Source organism: Malaclemys terrapin, chromosome 2 (genome assembly GCF_027887155.1).
Source record: "Malaclemys terrapin pileata isolate rMalTer1 chromosome 2, rMalTer1.hap1, whole genome shotgun sequence".
NCBI lineage: Eukaryota > Metazoa > Chordata > Testudines > Emydidae > Malaclemys > Malaclemys terrapin.
The window spans coordinates 44,494,609-44,515,735 of record NC_071506.1 but is presented as its reverse complement, the minus strand read 5'-3'; the positions used below and the strand labels follow the sequence as shown (position 1 = coordinate 44,515,735).

At 37.5% G+C, this 21,127-nt stretch overlaps 1 protein-coding gene across 3 annotated transcripts in view; it reads right to left on the bottom strand.

Moving 5' to 3' along the window:
• The window catches only part of RUNX1T1 (RUNX1 partner transcriptional co-repressor 1), a 147,149-nt gene that overhangs the window by 115,497 nt on the left and 10,525 nt on the right, over positions 1-21,127 (bottom strand). For 2 of the 3 annotated variants that reach the window (XM_054019291.1, XM_054019292.1), the window contains exon 2: positions 9,716-9,889. The exons of the other annotated variant lie outside the window; for it this stretch is intronic. In XM_054019291.1, coding sequence (XP_053875266.1) covers positions 9,716-9,803 — 88 coding nt within the window. In that variant the 5' untranslated portion in view covers positions 9,804-9,889. The remainder of the gene's footprint in view (positions 1-9,715; positions 9,890-21,127) is intronic. 3 annotated transcript variants of the gene reach the window in all.

The window sequence follows — 21,127 nt, the reverse complement described above, 5'->3', positions numbered from 1 at the left end:
GAGGAGTTGTAATGATCCACCTTTCCCATTTATAATCAGTGTTCCACTGGTAACTACCATAATTTCTTACATGCAAAAGGAATATAAGCAAAGTGATGTATTGTTAGCTTCTTCTAAATGCAGTTTAGCAGCTGGAAGCAAGCAGGGTAACCAGTAACTGTGACCAACCAGACCACCAATGATGCATGGACCACAATTTGGAGAGCTTTGATCTGGGCAATGCTTATTGTCAGTGACTCATAGGAAAGCATGGTTTTTAGTGGGACAAGTTTCCTTTTACTTTTCTTGTATCTTCACTTCTGTTTTCTATTTTCCCTCTCTCTGGTCCAAAGACTATTTAAGTATGTGAAGCAGTCATTGGGGGAGAGAAAGAGAGAATGGAAATAATTCTGTAATCCAGTGAGTAGGGCTCCCACCTGGGAGGTGGGGGACCCAAATCCAATCCCCTTGGACCAATCAATCTTTCATTATTTATCCACAGTGGAACAGCTTCAACATGTCAGAATATCCCACATCTCAGTGGTTAGAGAACACTCCTCAGAAGTAGGAGACACCGTTCAAATCCTTTCTCCCCCTCTCTGGCAGAGGAATCAAACCTGGGTCTCCCACATCCCAGGCAAGTGTTCTAACTGCTGGGCTAAAAGTTATAAGGTGGGTGGCTCTACCTTTGGCTGGATTTGGAATGGGACCCAGTCCGGCAGATGCCCTCTGAGCACACCTGCTGGATTGGGCCACCTACGCAAGTGAGGTGGCAAATTAGGTCCCCTGGTTTGTGAGTCACTCCAGGACTTAGATGGCAGATAGGAGTCTAGACACTTGAAGCGGGCAGTAGACACATGCCCAGAGGCAGATACATAGGCACCTAGGGAACTTTTACTCTGAAAAATTTAGGCTCAAGTGAGTTTAGGGGCCTACAGAATTTAGCAGGAGTTTTGTGATCCGAGTGGAGCCAAAACTACAATGTAGGTGCCTAAAACAGGGACTTAGGTGCCCAAGTCTGGGGTTTCAGTGCCTAAATACTTTTATGGATCCCATCCTTTTCCTCTCTTTGACAGGCACTTCTAGGATTGGAAGGTGGCAGCAGTTTCAGGGTCTAATGTTATATGTGCTATCAGCAAAGGTAAATTTGTATTAAACACCAGAAGTACTACAACATCTAACACTGGGCTAACATACCAACTTAACTTCTACAGACATGCACAATGGAGAGAGTTAGCACAGAATTTGGCCCCTTGTGTATAGTGCTATTAATGATATCTGATGGGACAGTACAACACGCTCTCTCATGGGGATGAAAATGGGTTGATGTAAAGGACTGGGGTTTCTGCGTATGTTGCAGCCTAAGATGACTCCTATCTTAGTCTTTTGTGTCAGCTTCCTTAATTTTTGTTTCTTTGATATGGGGTAGAAAAGACAGTGGTTTAAATATTACATCTAGATAAAATCAGATGACTGATGTGCTCTACATGGGGCTATATTGTGGCCATTGAGAAACAGAAGCAAGATCTAAACCTAGAGGTGATTATTAAGTGGAGTCTCATACAGAGAGCAATTTACACCAATTAATACCATGAGGTCATCTGAACTGACTGTCAGTAAGTGTCCGAGTACAATTCAAGATGCTTGTTTTAACATATAAAGACCTAAATGGTTTGGGACTTGCTATCTACCTTTCTCTATGTAATACTGCAACAGCTAAGATCAGCAGAGGCACTCAAGCAGGAGTCCCTGGATTTAAAATATAGAAAGTTGTTTTAAGGACATTCTCTCTGAGATGGTCTTTGAATATGGGCAGTGACTAAGGCCTACTTTTTCCTCCCCAATCTTTCAGGTGTAGTGGGGAAGGGGTTATGATTATTTTCATTATGCCTTTGGCGCAGGAATTTTATTGTATTACGCTGGTGTGCATTTATTTGTTGTAACGAGATGAGCAGATCATTGTGCTATTGTACTGTGAACTTTAAACTAGATAGGTGTTTGTTTAGGTTTTATAAATAGATAGGAATAAAATTTGCATATCCATATAAATGCACATACTTTCACATACACTACAGAAACATCATAGTTACCACAGAGTACAACAGCTCAATTTTTAATCCTGTAGATGCATACAACCCAATTCTTATTTACACATAGGCTCCTTTACAACACCCTGACAGTGTAAAGAGGCCTTCAACTGGCTGTAAGTGTAACTCACATCAACTGTAAAGCCCCTTACACTGCCATAGCAATGTAAGTGGACCTTACTGTAAATAAGAATTATGGACTTGATTCTCAAAGTGAGGGATTATGTACATATTTAAGAGCTTTTTAGAACATGATTATCGATCTGATATACTGTAACGGCTCTTTTGTTACAGTCTCTCCTGAAAATCCTTCTTAGATGAAGGATTAGTGACACAATAGATCATAATGACTCTTTTGGTCCTATTATACGATCATTTACTTGCAGCTGTGTATGCGCACTGAAGGCTACGTTCTCCTCTCGATGAATCACGTAAATCCCCTTCATGCTAATGGCAGTTTATGCATGTGCATCAAGAGCACAGTATGCCTTTAAATTTGCATGAAGAAGTCCTAATGAAATACTTGGAAAAAATAAATTACTGCACAGGCAATTTCCACCCCACTCACCAAAATATCCAAATGTCACTAGCCCACGAAAGAGCTGAATCCTGCAGTCCCCATGCAGGAAAACTCACTTTGATGGAAGATGTGCAAAGAGTAGACTAAAAATCCTAGAAAATGTCAGTGTAATAAAATGAAGGCATGGTGAAGTTACGGGAATGGAGAAAAGACATCTGAAACCACAAAGATTTCTTTGGACTTGGTTCTGCTCACACCCATATAAATCCATGGAAATCACTCAAGTTAAACCAAAGCAAATCAGAGCAGATTCATGCCCTCTGTATTTCTTTCCACTTCTGTCTTAAACAGTAGTTTATATATCTATTTATATTTACATTTTAAGCCCGCTCGACTACAAGGAATATGCTATATGTATTGCTCTGGCAAGTTTTCATAACCATGGGCCAACACCTTACTCATGCAAATAGTCCTATTAAAGGGCTAGACCCTGACATCCTTATTCATATTGAATAGGGCCTTAGGCCCTGATCTGGCAAACGCTTAAGTTTAAGCATGTACCTAGATATTTGCAGGATCAGGACTTATTCCAAGGGTAGCTATACTGAAATCAATGGCACAACTCATAGGGTAAAGCTACTACTAAATACGGATAAGGACAGTAGGAACTAGTCCAAAGTTATTGTATTGTATTGTAAATGGAACACTAAGTTAGAACTCCTAGAAAAATCATGAATTTTAAGAATGGAAGTGCTGACAGCCTCTCTCCATTGCTCTGACATGCACCATTAAATATCCTGCTTTATTTTATTTCTTACATGGAATAAAACTAATGCAGCAAAGTACTTTTTCATAGATTCATAGATTCATAGATTCTAGGACTGGAAGGGACCTCGAGAGGTCATCGAGTCCAGTCCCCTGCCCGCATGGCAGGACCAAATACTGCCTAGACCATCCCTAATAGACATTTATCTAACCTACTCTTAAATATCTCCAGAGACGGAGATTCCACAACCTCCCTAGGCAATTTGTTCCAGTGTTTAACCACCCTGACAGTTAGGAACTTTTTCCTAATGTCCAATCTAGACCTCCCTTGCTGCAGTTTAAACCCATTGTTTCTGGTTCTATCCTTAGAGGCTAAGGTGAACAAGTTCTCTCCCTCCTCCTTATGACACCCTTTTATATACCTGAAAACTGCTATCATGTCCCCTCTCAGTCTTCTCTTTTCCAAACTAAACAAACCCAATTCTTTCAGCCTTCCTTCATAGGTCATGTTCTCAAGACCTTTAATCATTCTTGTTGCTCTTCTTTGGACCCTTTCCAGTTTCTCCACATCTTTTTTAAAATGCGGCGCCCAGAACTGGACACAATACTCCAGCTGAGGCCTAACCAGAGCAGAGTAGAGCGGAAGAATGACTTCTCGTGTCTTGCTCACAACACACCTGTTAATGCATCCCAGAATCATGTTTGCTTTTTTTGCAACAGCATCACACTGTTGACTCATATTTAGCTTGTGGTCCACTATAACCCCTAGATCCCTTTCTGCCGTACTCCTTCCTAGACAGTCTTTTCCCATTCTGTATGTGTGAAATTGATTTTTCCTTCCTAAGTGGAGCACTTTGCATTTGTCTTTGTTAAACTTCATCCTGTTTAACTCAGACCATTTCTCCAATTTGTCCAGATCATTTTGAATTATGACCCTGTCCTCCAAAGTAGTTGCAATCCCTCCCAGTTTGGTATCATCCGCAAACTTAATAAGCGTACTTTCTATGCCAATATCTAAGTCGTTGATGAAGATATTGAACAGAGCCGGTCCCAAAACAGACCCCTGCGGTACCCCACTCGTTACGCCTTTCCAGCAGGATTGGGAACCATTAATAACAACTCTCTGAGTACGATTATCCAGCCAGATAAAATAATGGAGATATCCCATCTCCTAGAACTGGAAGGGACCTTGAAAGGTCATCGAGTCCAGCCCCCTGCCTTCACTAGCAGGACCAAGTACTGATTTTGCCCCAGATTCCCAAGTGGCCCCCTCAAGGATTGAACTCACAACCCTGGGTTTAGCAGGCCAATGCTCAAACCACTGAGCTATCCCTCCCTTTTCATACTTTGGAGATGAAAAGTTCAATGTGCTAACTAGTCTTATTGAAGTAGTAAGATGGCTAGTGCAAAGATTTTTAACATTCTCAATGTTTTGTTTATTTATTTTATGGCACAAGCCCCATTCAAATTATTATGCTGCTCTTCCAAGGATTTCAGTTCAAAAACATATTTTTTAAAGAACTTAAGAAAAGAAAAGAAAAATCTAGGCCAAAAGGAAAATACTGAAAACCCAGAAGTGAATGAGTTAACATTTTGTTGTTATTGTTGTAGTCAGCATTACACCAATGCCAGAATTTTAAGGGAAAGACTGAAAAGAGCCAATTTTTTTTAATCTTTTTTTTTTTTTTAAATCAGGCCTATCTGTCAGAGTGCTGTCCAGGCTGGGAGAACAGCACCGGCAGGAACCTCAAATTCCTGACCAAACCCTCTTCCACACAATGCCTCCTGAATGAAAGGAACCCAGGCCTGGCAGAGATAGCCTGCTGTCAGGAACCAGCCCTGACGTTTGTGGACAGACAGGGCTGGCCTTGCAGGATGTCAGAGCAACAAACTGCTGTTCGAGATACTGGATTTTCACACACTCTCAGCCTGGATGTTTTGCTCTTCAGGTAATTAAACAAGGAAGCAGGGCTGATGTGTACGAGTCTGACCCCGGTGCTGTGGCTCCATGGTTCTGCATATCAACTTCCGCAAGAACAGCCTGGAGCATCAACAGAATCTTCTACTCTCTCTCTTTCTTGCCCCCACCCTGCAATGCCAAGCTCTAAAACAAGTTCTCTCTGGTAATGTGTGCTGCTGTCTTCTTTTTTTCTAATTAAGGAAGACTAAATTACTTGTACAGTCCCACCAGCCTTGCTGTCTCCTTAAAAAAAAAAGGAAAGAAATGGTTACATTCTGATTGATATCCCCATGCCTTTTATACATAATTGTAACAACAGCAGTAGGTGGATGATATGCTAAATTATGTGCCCAAAGTGGGAGGGAAGAAACCCTATAGGTATATACTTTTATTGGCTCATCATCCTAAATAAAATTACTTTTGAAAAGTGAGTGTTTTATGATTTGCCCAACCATTGTTCAGTATTTTAAAAATGAAGTTATTGTAATTTAATCATCATTACTGGGGATGTTTTAGTTTGATAACATGTGATATATCATATAGAGCTGTAAACTAGAAAAATGGCTCCATTTTTTCACTCTTTCCTCTCCAAAGAATTTAAAATCTGGAGTTATTAGCTAATAATTTCTAAATTGCTTGCTGTAGTCAACACAGAGATTCCTTTGTGACTGAACTCATTTCTATGATTTTAAAATAATGTTTACAAAATGATTTTAAAAGATGCATAACATATTCCTGCTTCTTTTGAAAATCCATAGACTAGAATATTGGCTGAAAAACAGAGACCAAAAGACAGGAATACAAAAACATGCCTGCTTGTCTGTGTTGAACACAAAGAACATTAAATGAAAACAACTGGCATGCTGCCAAATTCCTATAGAGGCAAAGAGATTCAAATAAATTGATTTCACGCATCACACTGACCTGGGATCAGTGAGCAGTGGTACAATACACTCAGAGCTCCATGTGGGGCAAGCCCATTAATGTTATCAGAGCCCTAGTATATTACCAGGAGAGAAAGAAAAACAAAACAAAACAAAACCTCTCTGCAAACTCAGAAAATCTTTTTGAAAAAATAACTTGAAATCACTTTGTTTCAATTATTAATAAAGATATAAATTTGTGAAAGCAAACAGTCTGTACCTTCGAGATTACTGAAAATATATTTCTTTCAAATTAGAATTTCTATGAAAAGCCATATTTATATTACACACACTCACATATACAGTAAATGCACTCAGACATACATGCTGAACTTATGCTATATATTTTTTATATACACACATTCTCTACACTTTCTCCTTTTGACCATCGTTGCCCTCAAAATTAAATTCTTCTCTTTGAGTTTCCTCTTTTCCCTTCCTCCCTCCAATGTTTTATAAAGATTATAGGCTATTTTCTTTGTACTTCAAAAGCTGGATTCCTGCCCAGTACTTTCTTATTGGCTCAGAAAGTAAGCTGAACAGAATGGTCACCACTTACAACTGTTTTATCAACTTTACCTATAGAAAAAATGTATTTTTGGAAGTCATGAGAAGTGATTTTCCTGTACACACAAACACGAACACACACTCAAAAATGACCCATTAGCAATCTGACTTTCTTATGATGAGTGAAATAACCCATGTGTGCTCTTGTCATCCACCTTTTTTTTCATTAAGATCTCCTACACTGCAATCAAGAATAATGCCAACAAGCCACAGGTGTGCACCACATGAACAGATGAAAATCTGATTGTAAGGGGTGTGATGATGGTTCTCTATCTATAATACATTCATCCCAAGGTACTCTTATACATCTGTTATATGTTAAAGGCTTTTTATTTAAATTGTAGCCTTAGAGAGATTTATGCAGGCAGGCAACTACTACTTTAAAGGGCAAAATAAATAAATACATACATAAATAAAAGACAGTGAAGTAGCAAAACCAAGGGTGAGGATGCATGCTTATCACAAATGAAAGGAGTTTAGTGTAATAAGAAGAATATAAAAGGAATGGAAGCCATTTAGGAGGTTAACTTGACTCCACCATCTTTTTATTTTGCCTTTATTAGATATTGGTACCAAGTAATAAGTGAAATATTTTGCTTTATAATGTTGACATTATTACCAAGGTTATTGCAGACAGACCAGCAGGGATTGGTCCCTGACCCATCTCTATTTTTCATGAGCAACCAGATGAAATCTATACCCTTCAACATCCATTTGAAAAGGCAATGTCTTCCAACCTTAATGGGGATTAAATACATTTGTGAAACTGGGATGAAGGTGGCTAGATACATTGCAATAATGGGGCAAATTTATCTAGAGCAAAATGATATAAGGTCATTATTAGATTTCAGAGGACATATGATTCCATTCTCGGCCAACTTCTTAACTTGTTCAGCAACATTTAAACCCAGAACTTTCTGGAAGTTTAAGGTCACTGGCCAAAATTTTCAAATTAAGGTGCTTACAGTTAGGCACATACATGTGTATTTAGGCACCTTGCTAAGTGGCCTGACTTTCAGCAGTTGATGAGCATCCCAGCTCTTATAGAGATCTAACAATGCTAACAATTACCAATCAATGTTTCTCTTATCAAAGTAGCTACAGAGCAGCTTATCCATGAAAGACTTTAGTATTCACACATTAAGACCTTGTCTATATTAGAAAGTTGTATAGTTAAAGCAGTACAACACCCCTAGAGTAGATGCAGTTATATCCAGTTGTATATGTATAGAGGTACTGTATACCAGTTTAGCTATTACTGTATGGAAAGGGGAATAAGCTACACTGGTGTAAAATGACTTTATATTGACATAAATGCATACACACTAGGAGTTGTACCGGCGGCTTGACTTGACCCGTAGCTAAGGAGGTTAATTTCACATCCTCCCCATCCAATCAGACCAGTTCATTGGCATAAAGCAAGATCATTCAGGCTTTATGAGGATGAAGTAAATTTCAGCCACACCACTATGCAGCAACAAGAATGAAGAACATTAGAAGACATGCATTCTGCCTTGCAGTGCATTTCCATTTCTCCTACATGTGCTGTATTAGCAATAAACCACAATAAACTATCCATTAGACTGCTACTGTGGTATACTTCAGGCATGAAACGCCTTCATTTTACATATAATTTGTTTTTAAAAATCCTCTATAAAAACAATATTGGAGGAAGATATATGCAAAGTACCGTTCCACTATGAAAAACAGTCCATAACAGAAAGATAAGAGAGCAAATAGTGGGGAAAACCCTGGTAGAGGGGAATTAATTCTTCCTCCAAAGCCAGCTATGGGGATCAGGAGCACAGAGAAGCGGCTTGCTTGCTTAGGACTGACCTAAGAATTAGAATTTAGTTTAGAATCCCAATTCTGTTTTTTAAATTATTTTAAAGGGTGCATTTATCCCAGTGTACAAAGCCCACACCAACTCTCCACACTACGTAGGGGTTTAAAGTGGTGATGAAGGCCTTCTGTTGCCCCTCTGAACGGGGATGAATTTCACAAAGGATTACATCTGTGGTAATGGGGTAGAAGAGAGCTGAGATGCAAAGTGACATAATAGGATTTAGCTGCATTTAAAGTGTCTAAGACTTGAAACCAATGAGAGTTGACTGTAGGATTTGGGCCTATGCTTGTTGTATACTATACTTTTTACACCATCTGCTTGAACAAAGAAAGGCTCCCATTCTGAAAGGCTTACCTGTTTACCCAGAATTATTTAAAATCCATTTAATAAATATCCTGTTATTCTGCTCTCTAGACAACTGTTTCAGAAAACACCATTTCTTACTTACAATAAACACTGGAATTGTGGTATAGCTTTCACACTTTAACTCCAAGTTTTGTTTTACACATATCAGATTTTTTAAGTACACCAAGGAGCACTCCATGATAGAAACAGAAAAATATCCAGACTTGATGTCTTCTTATTCAAATCTATCATGGATTCCCTCTGTAATGTATTTGCCTAATATCCTGTCTACACCATAAATACATCCATGTCCGCAAACCTGGTTACAGTTGCCACATGCCCTGTTTTCAAACATTGTTCCAGTTTGTAATGCTGATGGGACCTTAACCATGTTTCACAACCTGGCTAAAGCCATGTTTGTAACCAGATTAGGGGATACCCATATTGTATAATTGTTTTCCAGATGTGGCTGAATTTGTAGAATGGACAGGGCATTAGGAAAGTGCAATGCTGACTTATTTTTCCATTTGTCCTGGATTCTTCTCCAATGATATTAAAACAAAATCATGAATATGAAACATGAAATTTGATGAAGGCTTTTTGGAGGCTGATATGGGGCTGCGAGGGGAAATTTCTTTTTTTAATTACAGTTTACAAGGCAAGGTACGGTAATTAAAAATAGGTATGTAAATTATAAAAATCAAATATTTATCTTTTCCTTACCTTGACAAAATTCAAAGTTCCCTTTTTTCCGGCAGTCACCTATCACTAAACTCAGTGCTCTCCAAGTGTTTCTTTTGACAGATATCATTCTCCACCAAATCGCTCTGCTAATTTCCTCTCTCCTTTTCTGACTGGGACAGATATTATGTTCACCAGCCCAGAGATCAATCTTTTCTATTGACAACAACAAATGAAAAAAAAGAAGCACATATCACAGCCAGTTTGAAGCACCACACCCCTTTATTTGCATAACAGCAGGACTTTTTTTTAAAAAGGAACAGAGATAAATGCTGTCATTCTAAAGCAATCATTACCCACATTTTCTCAGAAAAATAAATGTTATTAATTATTTGTAGAAAAGCTGTTTTATAAGATAACACTTTACAACAGTCCATGCTATAGATAGTAATCAAACAAAGGATGAATGCAGTCTACATGTCAGCATCTCATCCCTAACTCATTTCTCAAAAAGGTGTTTCTAATATGTTTCATATAAAATAATAATATATACTTTACCTGGTCCAACAGACACACTACAGAATCACCTCTTAAACTAATGTGCTATGTGTTATGACCTTTACATTACACACAACACTGTTGTCTCTTCTTATGAGTAAACAAATTCCAAATAATGAGAGATCAAAAGTCATGCTCCTCCCACCTCTGAAAAACCACCCCAACTGCCTCAAAACTAGGCTACTAAAATACTTCATTGTTAATATTCATCTATATTATAACAGGAAGATCTAGCATTGCTATAGTTAAGATTGTCAGCTTTTCCAAGACAGTGCTATGTTTTATAGGCCTTTCTAATTATGGTAGGACAGAAAGATTTTCAGAGTTAGGCACACACGATTACATGCATGCTTCAATCTGCATCTGTGGATCAGGTATCTGAGGACATAAATTAGGCATGCATACAGGTCTGGGCACAACTACATGCAGGTAATTTAAAATCTGACCCAGCATTTCTTCTGGCCTGGATCTTATTGCACAAAATTTGTACATGGGCCCATTTTCAAATGATCAATTCATTTTTACATCAGAAGCCATAACCACTTATATATATATTTTTAAATTCCTTACATTTTAAGATTTACAGAATGAAAAAGTTTACTATTTAAAGTACTTTCTTGAGTTTACACTCAATTTTGGTCTCAGTCCTGCAGCCAAACGTCTATTGATTTCAATGAAAATTACAATGAATGTCAGGACAGAAGTAGTGGACCCAAATTTTGTCAACTGTTAAGCTTTAGATGTAGCATTTTGACATTGACATTTTGAAAATGACTACTGAAGTATGGTTAGGGTATTCAGCTTGCATGCAGGAATTACTTGTATAAAAAGATGTTTATTGCTATTTACCAAATTCTGCATTTGTTACCATATTTACCTAAGAAGCAATAAAAGTTCCCTTTTTATCTGTCCTCTAACATTAATTGTATGCTTTTTTCAATTGATCCTTGACATAAAACAACTTACATTTCCATGAGTGTATACAATATTATTGTGAGGTGTTTTTAAATGAACACTTAGGGCCTGATTCTGACACTCTTGCTCAGGGGTTCTCAAACTGGAGGTCAGGACCCGTCAGGGGGTCATGAGGTCATTATGTGGGGGGTCACGAAGTTATTACGAGCCAAACCCCACCCCAAACCCCGCTTGCCTCCGGCATTTATAATATGTGTTAAATATATTAAAAAGTGTTTTTAATTTATTAGGGGGGTCACACTCAGAGGCTTGCTATGTGAAAGGGGTCACCAGTAAAAAAGTTTGAGACCCACTGCTCTTGCTCATACTGAGGAGTATTTTACTGAGCAAGAGGTCCTATTGATTTCACTGAGATTGTTCAAGAAATAAGGTTCTACTCAGCATAAGGATAGCAAAATCTGGCCTGTAGTAAGGGAAACATAAAAACTTACTCTGAATAACATTATTGCCTAACAGAACTCCAGGATAACAGCTTGAAGTGTTATCTTTAATCCAAGTTATAGTGCTAGTGTCTAGGTATTTCAGTAAATAGAGTATGGGGAACACACTTTACAGAGAGACTTTTGTAATTACCTAAGCCAGTGGTTCCCAAACTTGTTCCACCACTTGTGCAGGGAAAGCCTGTGGTGGGCCGGGCCGGTTTGTCTACCTGCGTCTGCAGATTCGGCCAATCGTGGCTCCCAGTGGCCACAGTTCGCTGCTCCAGGCCACTGGAAGCTGCTGGAAGCGGCGCAGGCCAAGGGACGTACTGGACGCTGCTTCCAGCAGCTTCCATTGGCCTGAAGCAGCGAACCACGGCCACTGGAAGCCGCAATTGGCCGAACCTGCAGATGCGGCAGGTAAACAAACCGGCCCGGCCCACCACAGGCTTTCCCTGCACAAGCAGCGGAACAAGTTTGGGAACCACTGACCTAGGCACACTACAACTGTTTAGGAAGGTGTTTCTGCATCCATTACCTAAATTTGGACTTATGGCAGACTTGAAGCATTAATCTCATATTTAACAATATTACAATTAAATCTTTTAACAGGATGTATCCATCTTTTGTTAATCTACTAATCTTGCCACAATAAACAGGTTCAAATATGTTCATTTAGGCAACATATAACATTTTATTTGAATCTACTGAATAGTGTATTCCTTTTCATGAAGGAGGGGGGAAAAAGGTTTTTTTAAAAACTCTTGCTGCACAAGACAATGTATTTTGAGTATCTTCCTTTTAAAAATCATATCCTCTCATCCTATCTTTTAAAAATATGTCTTATCTTCCTATTAGTTCTCTGTTCCACCCCCTTGTGCACCCTTTGTATGTGTTACACTTTCCAAAGTGATAATAGTATTCTGATAAATCTATGGTATGGTAATATATGTTGTCACTTTTTACCTCCTGATTTATAAATTCTTGTTATTAGAATGCACATGCAAAGTGTTCTGAAAGCTAAATTCCACTCAAAGCAGAATGCTTCAAACAATTTGTAGTCCTACAAGACTGTTATTAAAAAAGCTCAACATGTTGTATTACCATGGAAATTGTGGAAAACATACATTCCCAAACAAATATTACTTTTTCTCAATGGTATGAAGTAATGAAAACCACATGTGTAAATCTGCGATCCGTGCAGTAGTTCAAGCTGCAGCTAATACAAAATACAGAGAGTGAACTCTGCCATATAAAGGATTCTTGTTACAGAAATATAATGTGAAAACCAGATGCAGACAGAAAACCTTAATCACAGATGGGAATGTAATCACTGGCATACAGAATACTTTTTTGATCAATGTTAACCATATGCGAAATGTATTTATTTTCTAAGGAATGCAATAACTTGAGAGAGCCTTCTATTTGAATTCGGTTAACCTCATATTCACAATGCTTTTATCTTACTCCCTTCTCCCCTCAATATATAAGCTGAGCCAAAGTTTTAAGAGGAAGAGTCATTGGCCCTGGCAAATCATTCTTGTATCAGTTTATCTTTCAAAAAATTAATAGGATATAAAGACTACACATATCAGAATCAACCTCAAAAGAAATCAAATGCAGTTACCCATTACTGTATTTCTCAGTTATTGCCAGAAATCCCTTCATCACCTAAGCACACTTCTCTAGAGTATTATATCACCATTTGGTTAAATTTTTCCTTTAGCATAATTTGTAGTTCTTCAGCAATGCAGCAATAAAACCTTTTTTTAAAATCAACTTGGTTTTCAAATCAAAGCTGAACTCCCTATTCTGATGAATCTCCTTCCCTCTTTATGAAAAGTAAATGGTTGCAAAAAAAGGTGTTGTGACATCAAATTAAAACATAAGTTTCTGCTTGAAGCACGTGGCTTTTATTCTAACTATAGGAAAGCATGATATAATGGTGAGGTGCTGAGCACCCCCAACTCTTACTGACCTCAGTGGAGTCAGTGGGAGCTAAAAGACACTCAGCATTTAGCACGATCTGCCTATATACTACTGAAGTTGTTAATTTACATTGTGTCCATTATGTGGCCCAAGACTCAGATGATATCCTATCCTATAACTGCTGGATGAGGGTAAAGTTGCCAACCTGTTGGTTTTTATTGCTAGTGAACTAAAAAAGCAATTTCTGTTCAACTATCAAACAAGATGCAAATACTACAATTTTGTGCACTTTTTATTCAAAAATATGTAAATATATTTTAAATTAGGTTCACCCCTCAGGCTTCTAAAATGTTGCCAGTACAACCTAGTATTACAAAGGTTTAGCACCCGCAAGCTGTATTATGGAATGTCAATCCTCTATATAGTTTGTCATCTGGTGCAGGTTAGTTTCATTTTTCTAGATAGTAATTACAATTGGTTATTAAACTGGATTGCAAACTAAAGACCAATGTAAGAATGGATTGCAAGTTTTAAAATATTTTAGAAACGGCTTCAAGAAAATAAAAAAGAAGAAAAAGGTCAACGAGTTCTATCACCTTTGGCTTAGTGCTAACTCCCATTAGCCTTAGTCTAGGTTAGACATGTACATCAAGGGAGGACAGACACCGAAGGTATTCTGTCACAGGACTCACAGTTCCTATCATGGTTTAACCTAAGGTGCCCCACAAAACATTTCTATTCAAGTTCTTCAAAGACATTTCATGTAATGTTCTTATCCCCTATGTGAAGCTTAAAATAAGCTGTTTTCTATGCTCATATGTAACTGGCTTTTTTTTATTAGAATACTTTTTACTCTGTTGGTTTTATGTATTCTTCAGGTAAAAGGGGCACTTAAAAAAAAAATCTTGCCTATTTTGACATTTTGTTTTAGAGGAAATGCTAGTCAAAACCCTTTTCCCCCGACAGTGTGCAGCATTCTACTTCCAAAGCAAAAGTGATGTGTATTTTAACATGGTATACTTGACTTACTTCAGAACAATTATGCTTAAATTATTAACAGTCCCTCTCAGACTTTGACCAGATATATATTTTATTTTGCACAATTTATACAGTAAAGGATGCAGGATATATTTAAATAGGAAAATACAGCCTCCCAGCTGTAAAACAGTTCCATGTAATAAAACACAGAGCGAACCATGAAAGCTCTTGTTTTGTGTAATTTGTGTGTGTGTGTGTCTGTCTGTGTGTCTGTGTCTTTTTTCCTTATCTAATTTCATCTGCGAGAGACTGTCCCTAGAGAACAAGAGAAGAGAGAACCAATTATATCCAGAGGCTGGTTTCTCCAAAATGAAGGCATCTGTTCCATGCCAATGACTTCCACATGGAAGAAAAACAGAACTTTGAAGGCATCTGTGTTCCTGGTTGACAGTCACAGATCTTAGGGTTTACTGTAATTGCCCAGCTGCAAACATGATTTGGTTGCTGCTGTTGTTGTCAGCTGATCTCATCACACACAAAAAAGAAGAAAGCTTAAGTCTTCTTTAAAAAAATAAAATAAAAATCAGTTTCTCTATAGTATCCTGACACTTCTTTCCCTTTTGATGAAGATGCCTTTAATGGTGCACTTGATTTTCTTGGTAGAAATTAGTTGTAATGAGTGTCTTAATAAAGACGGGAAATTATTTTATTGTGCAAGTTTTCTGCCTAGAGATATTATTTTTAGGTAAAATTATTAGTGTAAGGTGTTCATTACTTACTAGCAATTCAGTGTGGTATTTTATAGGCATTATTCAGAAACTAACATGGTTCACCAACTGCTTAATCCTGAATCTGACCTTTTTCAGATAAACAGTCCCATTGGAAACAATGGGACTGCTCTCCTGAATAAGGGCCCTGGGATTGCACACGGAATTCATATGGCAGAAATAACTAATGTGATTTTCATAATTCAAATCACATCACTTTCAATGAAAGTTGACACTTTATAAGAGAAAAAATATATAATGCAATGTATTGGTGGTTCAGAACCATGCTATACTGCAATGGACCTTTATGGATATGACATTATGACACCTTCTGACATTTTCAGTTATATACTTGAACTCATATACACAAAACTCCTGCTACGCTTCACTGTTAAAAACTGAAGAAATAGCTAACAAAAGCTTTATCAAGGGCAACTAGCTTCAGGCAGACACGTCCATTTTGAAATATCAAGACCCTTACCAATTCTGCAAAGGCAGACAGCTCAGCACTGAAGCCCACTTTAGGATCTAAGGACACTAATAGTGCAGTTGCAATGAAAATAGTCAAAACTTGATTATCATAAGTATAAAATATATTTATATACTGTAACCTACACTTATCATATAATTAAGGATCATGGCTCCAGGAAATGTTTAAAGCACCAGGGAAGAAATGTTCCTCCCTTTCCTTCAACATGTTCTTACAGTCCTGGAACAAAAAATTCCACCTGTCCTGTATGATGGAAGCGCCTTGCTTTGTCTTTCTTCCTTACTTTCATCAGGATCTGTTATTCAATGGAATCCACTCTCCAGGACAGATGGAATTTTAAGGCCTGATCTTGATCCTTTGAACTCAATAGCAAAACCTCCCATGGACATCCATGGGAGCGGGATTGGGCCCTTAAGTCTCAAAGATTGTAATAGATATTAATTGATTATCTCTAAAAGCTGTTGTAGTTGTGTTTACTGCAGCTGTACAAACACTATTCTGCAATCCGTTAGACCAGGTCTTACTCAAAAGTACTTTTAATGCACTTTAATGTAATGGTTGAAACCCTGGCCCCACTGAAGTCAATGGGTATCACCCAAAATGTATAAGCATACATTACTATATGAACATACATTCTCTATCACCCATATTTAATTCCTCAACATCACATGCAGTGCAGCATGAACAATTCAGTAGGGATGGATCGCTTATTTTCCATTAAGTCCTGAGCTAATGACTTATCCCCACCGAACCTAAGAAAGATGAGAATTCATGTTACAAATTTGTTTCTCATCTGGGGACAAATTTGGATCCAGTCTCAAAATGAATCCAGCAGGATACTGATAAGAGCACCGGGCTGAGGTGCGAGGAAGGAGACAATGGAGAGTACCTCCAAAGCAAAGCAAGAGCATTTAGACGTTTTCTGAAAGAACACATTTTGACTGGAGAAAAAGGTTACAACTCCAAAGAGATAAACATCGTAACTCTGGCACCAGTATATTCTGTTTCAGCTTTGTTCCTTTCCAGTGGTGTTTGCTCATCGTTGTGCACATAAAGCATGTATAAAAATCAAAAATAAAGCAGTGTGTAGTCACTGGTAGGATGTTATCCTTGCTCACCTTCACTTTGCTTTGACACTGGGTTCAATATGAGTTTCCAACATTAAATGGTTTGCTGATGGTCTTTTCAAATAATGAATAGCATGGTCCTGAAACAGCCCTGGCTTAATGTTTCCTAAGAGTCTGTGATTCTGCTAATTAAACCCCTTTCTACAACATTCCTCTTAAATACTTTTAACAATGCCATCATTAAAAAAAAAAAAAACCCAAAACATCCTGGCACCACTATTCTTTGAGAGCACTCCCTCCCCCCCAGGTGCCATTATCCATAAACTTATTGGCAGAACTCTCAGGTTTCTGGCACCAGTATGCCTTAATCTCTTTGGCAGCAAACTCCACCTGGATGTCACTGGAACTGCTCTCTCAATCTCTGTTGGAGCACTTTTCCCAAATATCCTTTGCCATAATATCATTCCGTCTCTTTTGAAGCATTCTAATTATCTCATTTTCTGGCAACAGTTGCCCTCTATCTTGCTGGCAATGCTCAAACTGGTCTATGGCACTTCTCTTCCTGAAGTTGTTCAGAATAAGTGTTCAAGAATATTATTCTAACATTTAATAAGAGAAATTTTATGACAATATCTTAGCCACTCAAACTGGGTATAAACATGTCCCATGGTTTGAAATTTTATTTTATTTTATGCTACTGATATGACTGAGCCAGTGGGGAGGAAAAATATGGTGGCAAAGTCTTAACCACTTTGATTCTCAACAAGACAACACTGTAAACCTTGGAGTTACTAGAAGCAACAGACAAGTTTACTCAATATTCCAGCTTGTCATGATGAAACGTTGAAACAGCAGTCTGATCCCGCTGCTCCCAGGCAAATGAGGGAATGATACACAGAAAACAGAGTATTCAGCCAGAGAATCCATTGTGGAAAGTCTTTTGACCTAGCGAATCGAAACATGACATTTGAACCACCACCTAGGGAGGCGACTGTGTGGTCATCATCAGTCAGGCAAGAAATGTAGTCTATAGCTCTTCAAATAAAATGAATCACAAAGGGAACCTGCTTGGTGGTAATGACTAGTACTTATGCAAATTGCATATCAACACCCGGCTAGGCAGACATATTAAAGCCTACTGCAGCTACTGAACTAACTATGGGTCTTGTACAACAGATTTTGCTCATGCAGCCACCACTCTAGGTGGCGGTCAAAATTTCTGGTTTCTACTCTCTGGCTCAGAATGGCTCTTTCATAAATGAACTAATATTTTTTATTTTGTCACTGGAAGTAAAAAAAATTTACATGCCACTGTTTGTGTATTAATTCCTCTCCACTAGGTGGAATCTTAACTTTTTCTAGATAAATAATAGCAGCTTAATTATCAAAAGTAGCGATTATCACCTACCATGTTTTCTTTGTGGTGATTCATTTTATCTTACAAGCCACAATCTTACCTAACTAAAGAAGTGCTGTTAGATCAGCTGCCTTCTTGACATAAAAGAAGAAATCATTAAACACCTCATGACGTGAAGAGTGTACTGTTAATGTACTGCAATATGGAAGACTGCAGTAATATTGCTGTTACAACACTACTGTATTTTTCTATTTGTAGGGGCCTTGTATCTCAGCATATTCTTGAATGATGATGAATTTTCAAGGCAGGAGATAGAAAAATGGAAACAGAAAACTATATTTTTAATAGATCAGTAAAATAAATATCATGCACCACTTGGACAATTATAAAAACAGACAGTTGGTGAATTTCGTTAACATTCTTGATAAGAGCATATAATATCTTGCATATCTATGATGCCTTTTATCCTGAAGTATCACAAACTGCCTTACAAAAACTGAAATATGCACAGCATAAAAGGATTATTTCTCCTACCATTGGCGGAGTGAAATGGGGCAACTGTTTAACAATGTACAGCAACACTACACAACATTTTAGGGCAGAAAGTGAAGGAATTTTGTTGAAATTGTTGTGAAAATGTTGATATCCTAGCCAATTTATCTAATGGTGTTAACACCCCCCTACTGGTGTGAAAAGTACAATGTAATTTTATGTCTAGAAGGAGTGAGCACCTTGGTTTTAAATCTTTTCTGAAAGACAGCACTTCCAGAAGCATACTATCCTGTGGCATTAGTTTAGTAATGTCTCCAAGGGGAAGGTTCCATCAACTCAGTCAGCACTACCATTTCACTGTTACTTGGTCTTCCATCTAAAAACTAACCAAGCCAGGTCTTAATTAGCTTATGAACCTTGACAGTATCAGATCACAAGGCAATGAAGCCAGCAGATCTTTTGTTTTCATGAGCTACTATTCTCCACTTCTTTGTCCTATGTATATAAATTCAACAGAAGATGGAATTTGATGAGGATTAGCTCTGTTCCAGGTAGGGGATGGGAAGCAAGTTTTGTATTTAGCAGAATGTTTGTTTGTGTCAGGTGGAAGGTGTAAATGGCTGTTTAATTTAATTTTTGTTTTTGTAATGTGTGTCAGCGGTACCTAAAGCTTTTGATAAGCGCCCCTTTTTATATTTGTAGAAATCTAAAAATAAATAAATATCAATCTCTTTTAGTTAACGTAAGTGAGTGTGTGTACCTGTGTGACCACACTCACATGAGTACAAGTTATAAAGAAAACATGCAGCAGATATTCACTCAGACTCACACAAACACTAACCTCACACAAAATCTAATCAGTATTTAATTTTCAGTGTATCTAATTTTCTTTAATCTGGCTTTTTGTTTAACTGTGAGTGTTCTCAAGTAAATATTATTTAAGATGCAAAAAAAATGTGATCAGATTTATTTCTTTAACTGTATTTGTTCATGTGGTATTTGGTGTGTTTACTTATAAAACAAAATAGTTTTAACCATAAAATAAGGGACCAGAACCTAGGGCAGCACTGAGTTTTAATTTTTGCATATTTTTGAAGGTCACTTTGTGACCCTGGGTGATTCACTTCAATCTCACAGTCAAATATAAGTGTAAAACCAAACTGAAGCAAAAACAAGACCCCCTTCCTCCCATATATCCATGATGCCCAGGAACTGAGCTCCTGGCTAAAAGATCAGAATTCAGCAGCTAAAATCCATTTTAAGATTAAAACCGGGAGGAGGCATATATCCTTCTCTGTGGCAGATAATTTGTTGTGTTGTGCTTACTATGAAATAAAGAAGTACATGAAAATCTCTCATTCAGTACTGCATATACTTGCATATAGTATTTGTACATATACCCAAATAAGTGTAGTACAAAAGAGAGCTTTTGTAGGTACCACAGTGAATTACCACTTCTTTATTAAGACTCATAATTAAAACAAAAAACAAACAATCCCCTCACCACTTTATTAGCTCAAAAAAGGGAATACTTTTCCCTAGAAACATATCTGGTAAAATGCTCACCCTTCCTGACTCTCCCCACGACCAAAAAAACCCCACCACCATCAACGTGGTGCTTTCTATGTTCATAAAACTCACTTGATTAGCAGCACTACAGAAGCGAACATTTTTGTATGTAAGCACTCAAGCATAATTTAATCATTTTATTTAAGCATGGAAAAAGTTGCACTGAAAGCCCCATTAACTAAAACATCCTTGATTAGCTTAAACTTAGATTTGCAGGTATAGAAAGAGTGAAATAAGCCAATGAATGCTCTCTGGTCTCTGGAATATCCTTAACTTTACATAAAACATCTTGACAATAGTAAAAGCTATATTGTTGGAACAGATAAGCAATTAATAATTATGTCTTATAAGGTTTTTTTTTTTTTTATAAAATTTATTCCCCAAGTTAAATCTTTTAAACACTATGCTGATATTTGGCTACCAATACCATTTTTATAATCTAACAAGATAAAGTCCTAATTGCATAATACCATTTTATCTGTACAAGATAAAATTTCCAATAAACAAAAATGCACATTAGGCAGGAGATTTTTCAGAATAGATTTTTTTTTTAAATAACCCACTTGCATTAACAAAAGATTGCAGTGGCTTCCAAATTATAGGGTGTTATTTTTAGTGGAAGTAGTTCAATATTCATATTGGAGCAGATGTAGCAGTTTAACAAAACAGCTCTTCAAATCCAGCACAAATTGAAAACAGGAAAACTGATTGCATTTTCTCTTATCACTTTCCTTTTCTGAATTGACACTTTTGGCCTTCTGAAAATTTACACATGGCTTTCATCTCAACAGCACCTGCTGATCAAACAGAAACCTAACATTTTCATGAAAATGGTATAAAGGACTAGTTTTCT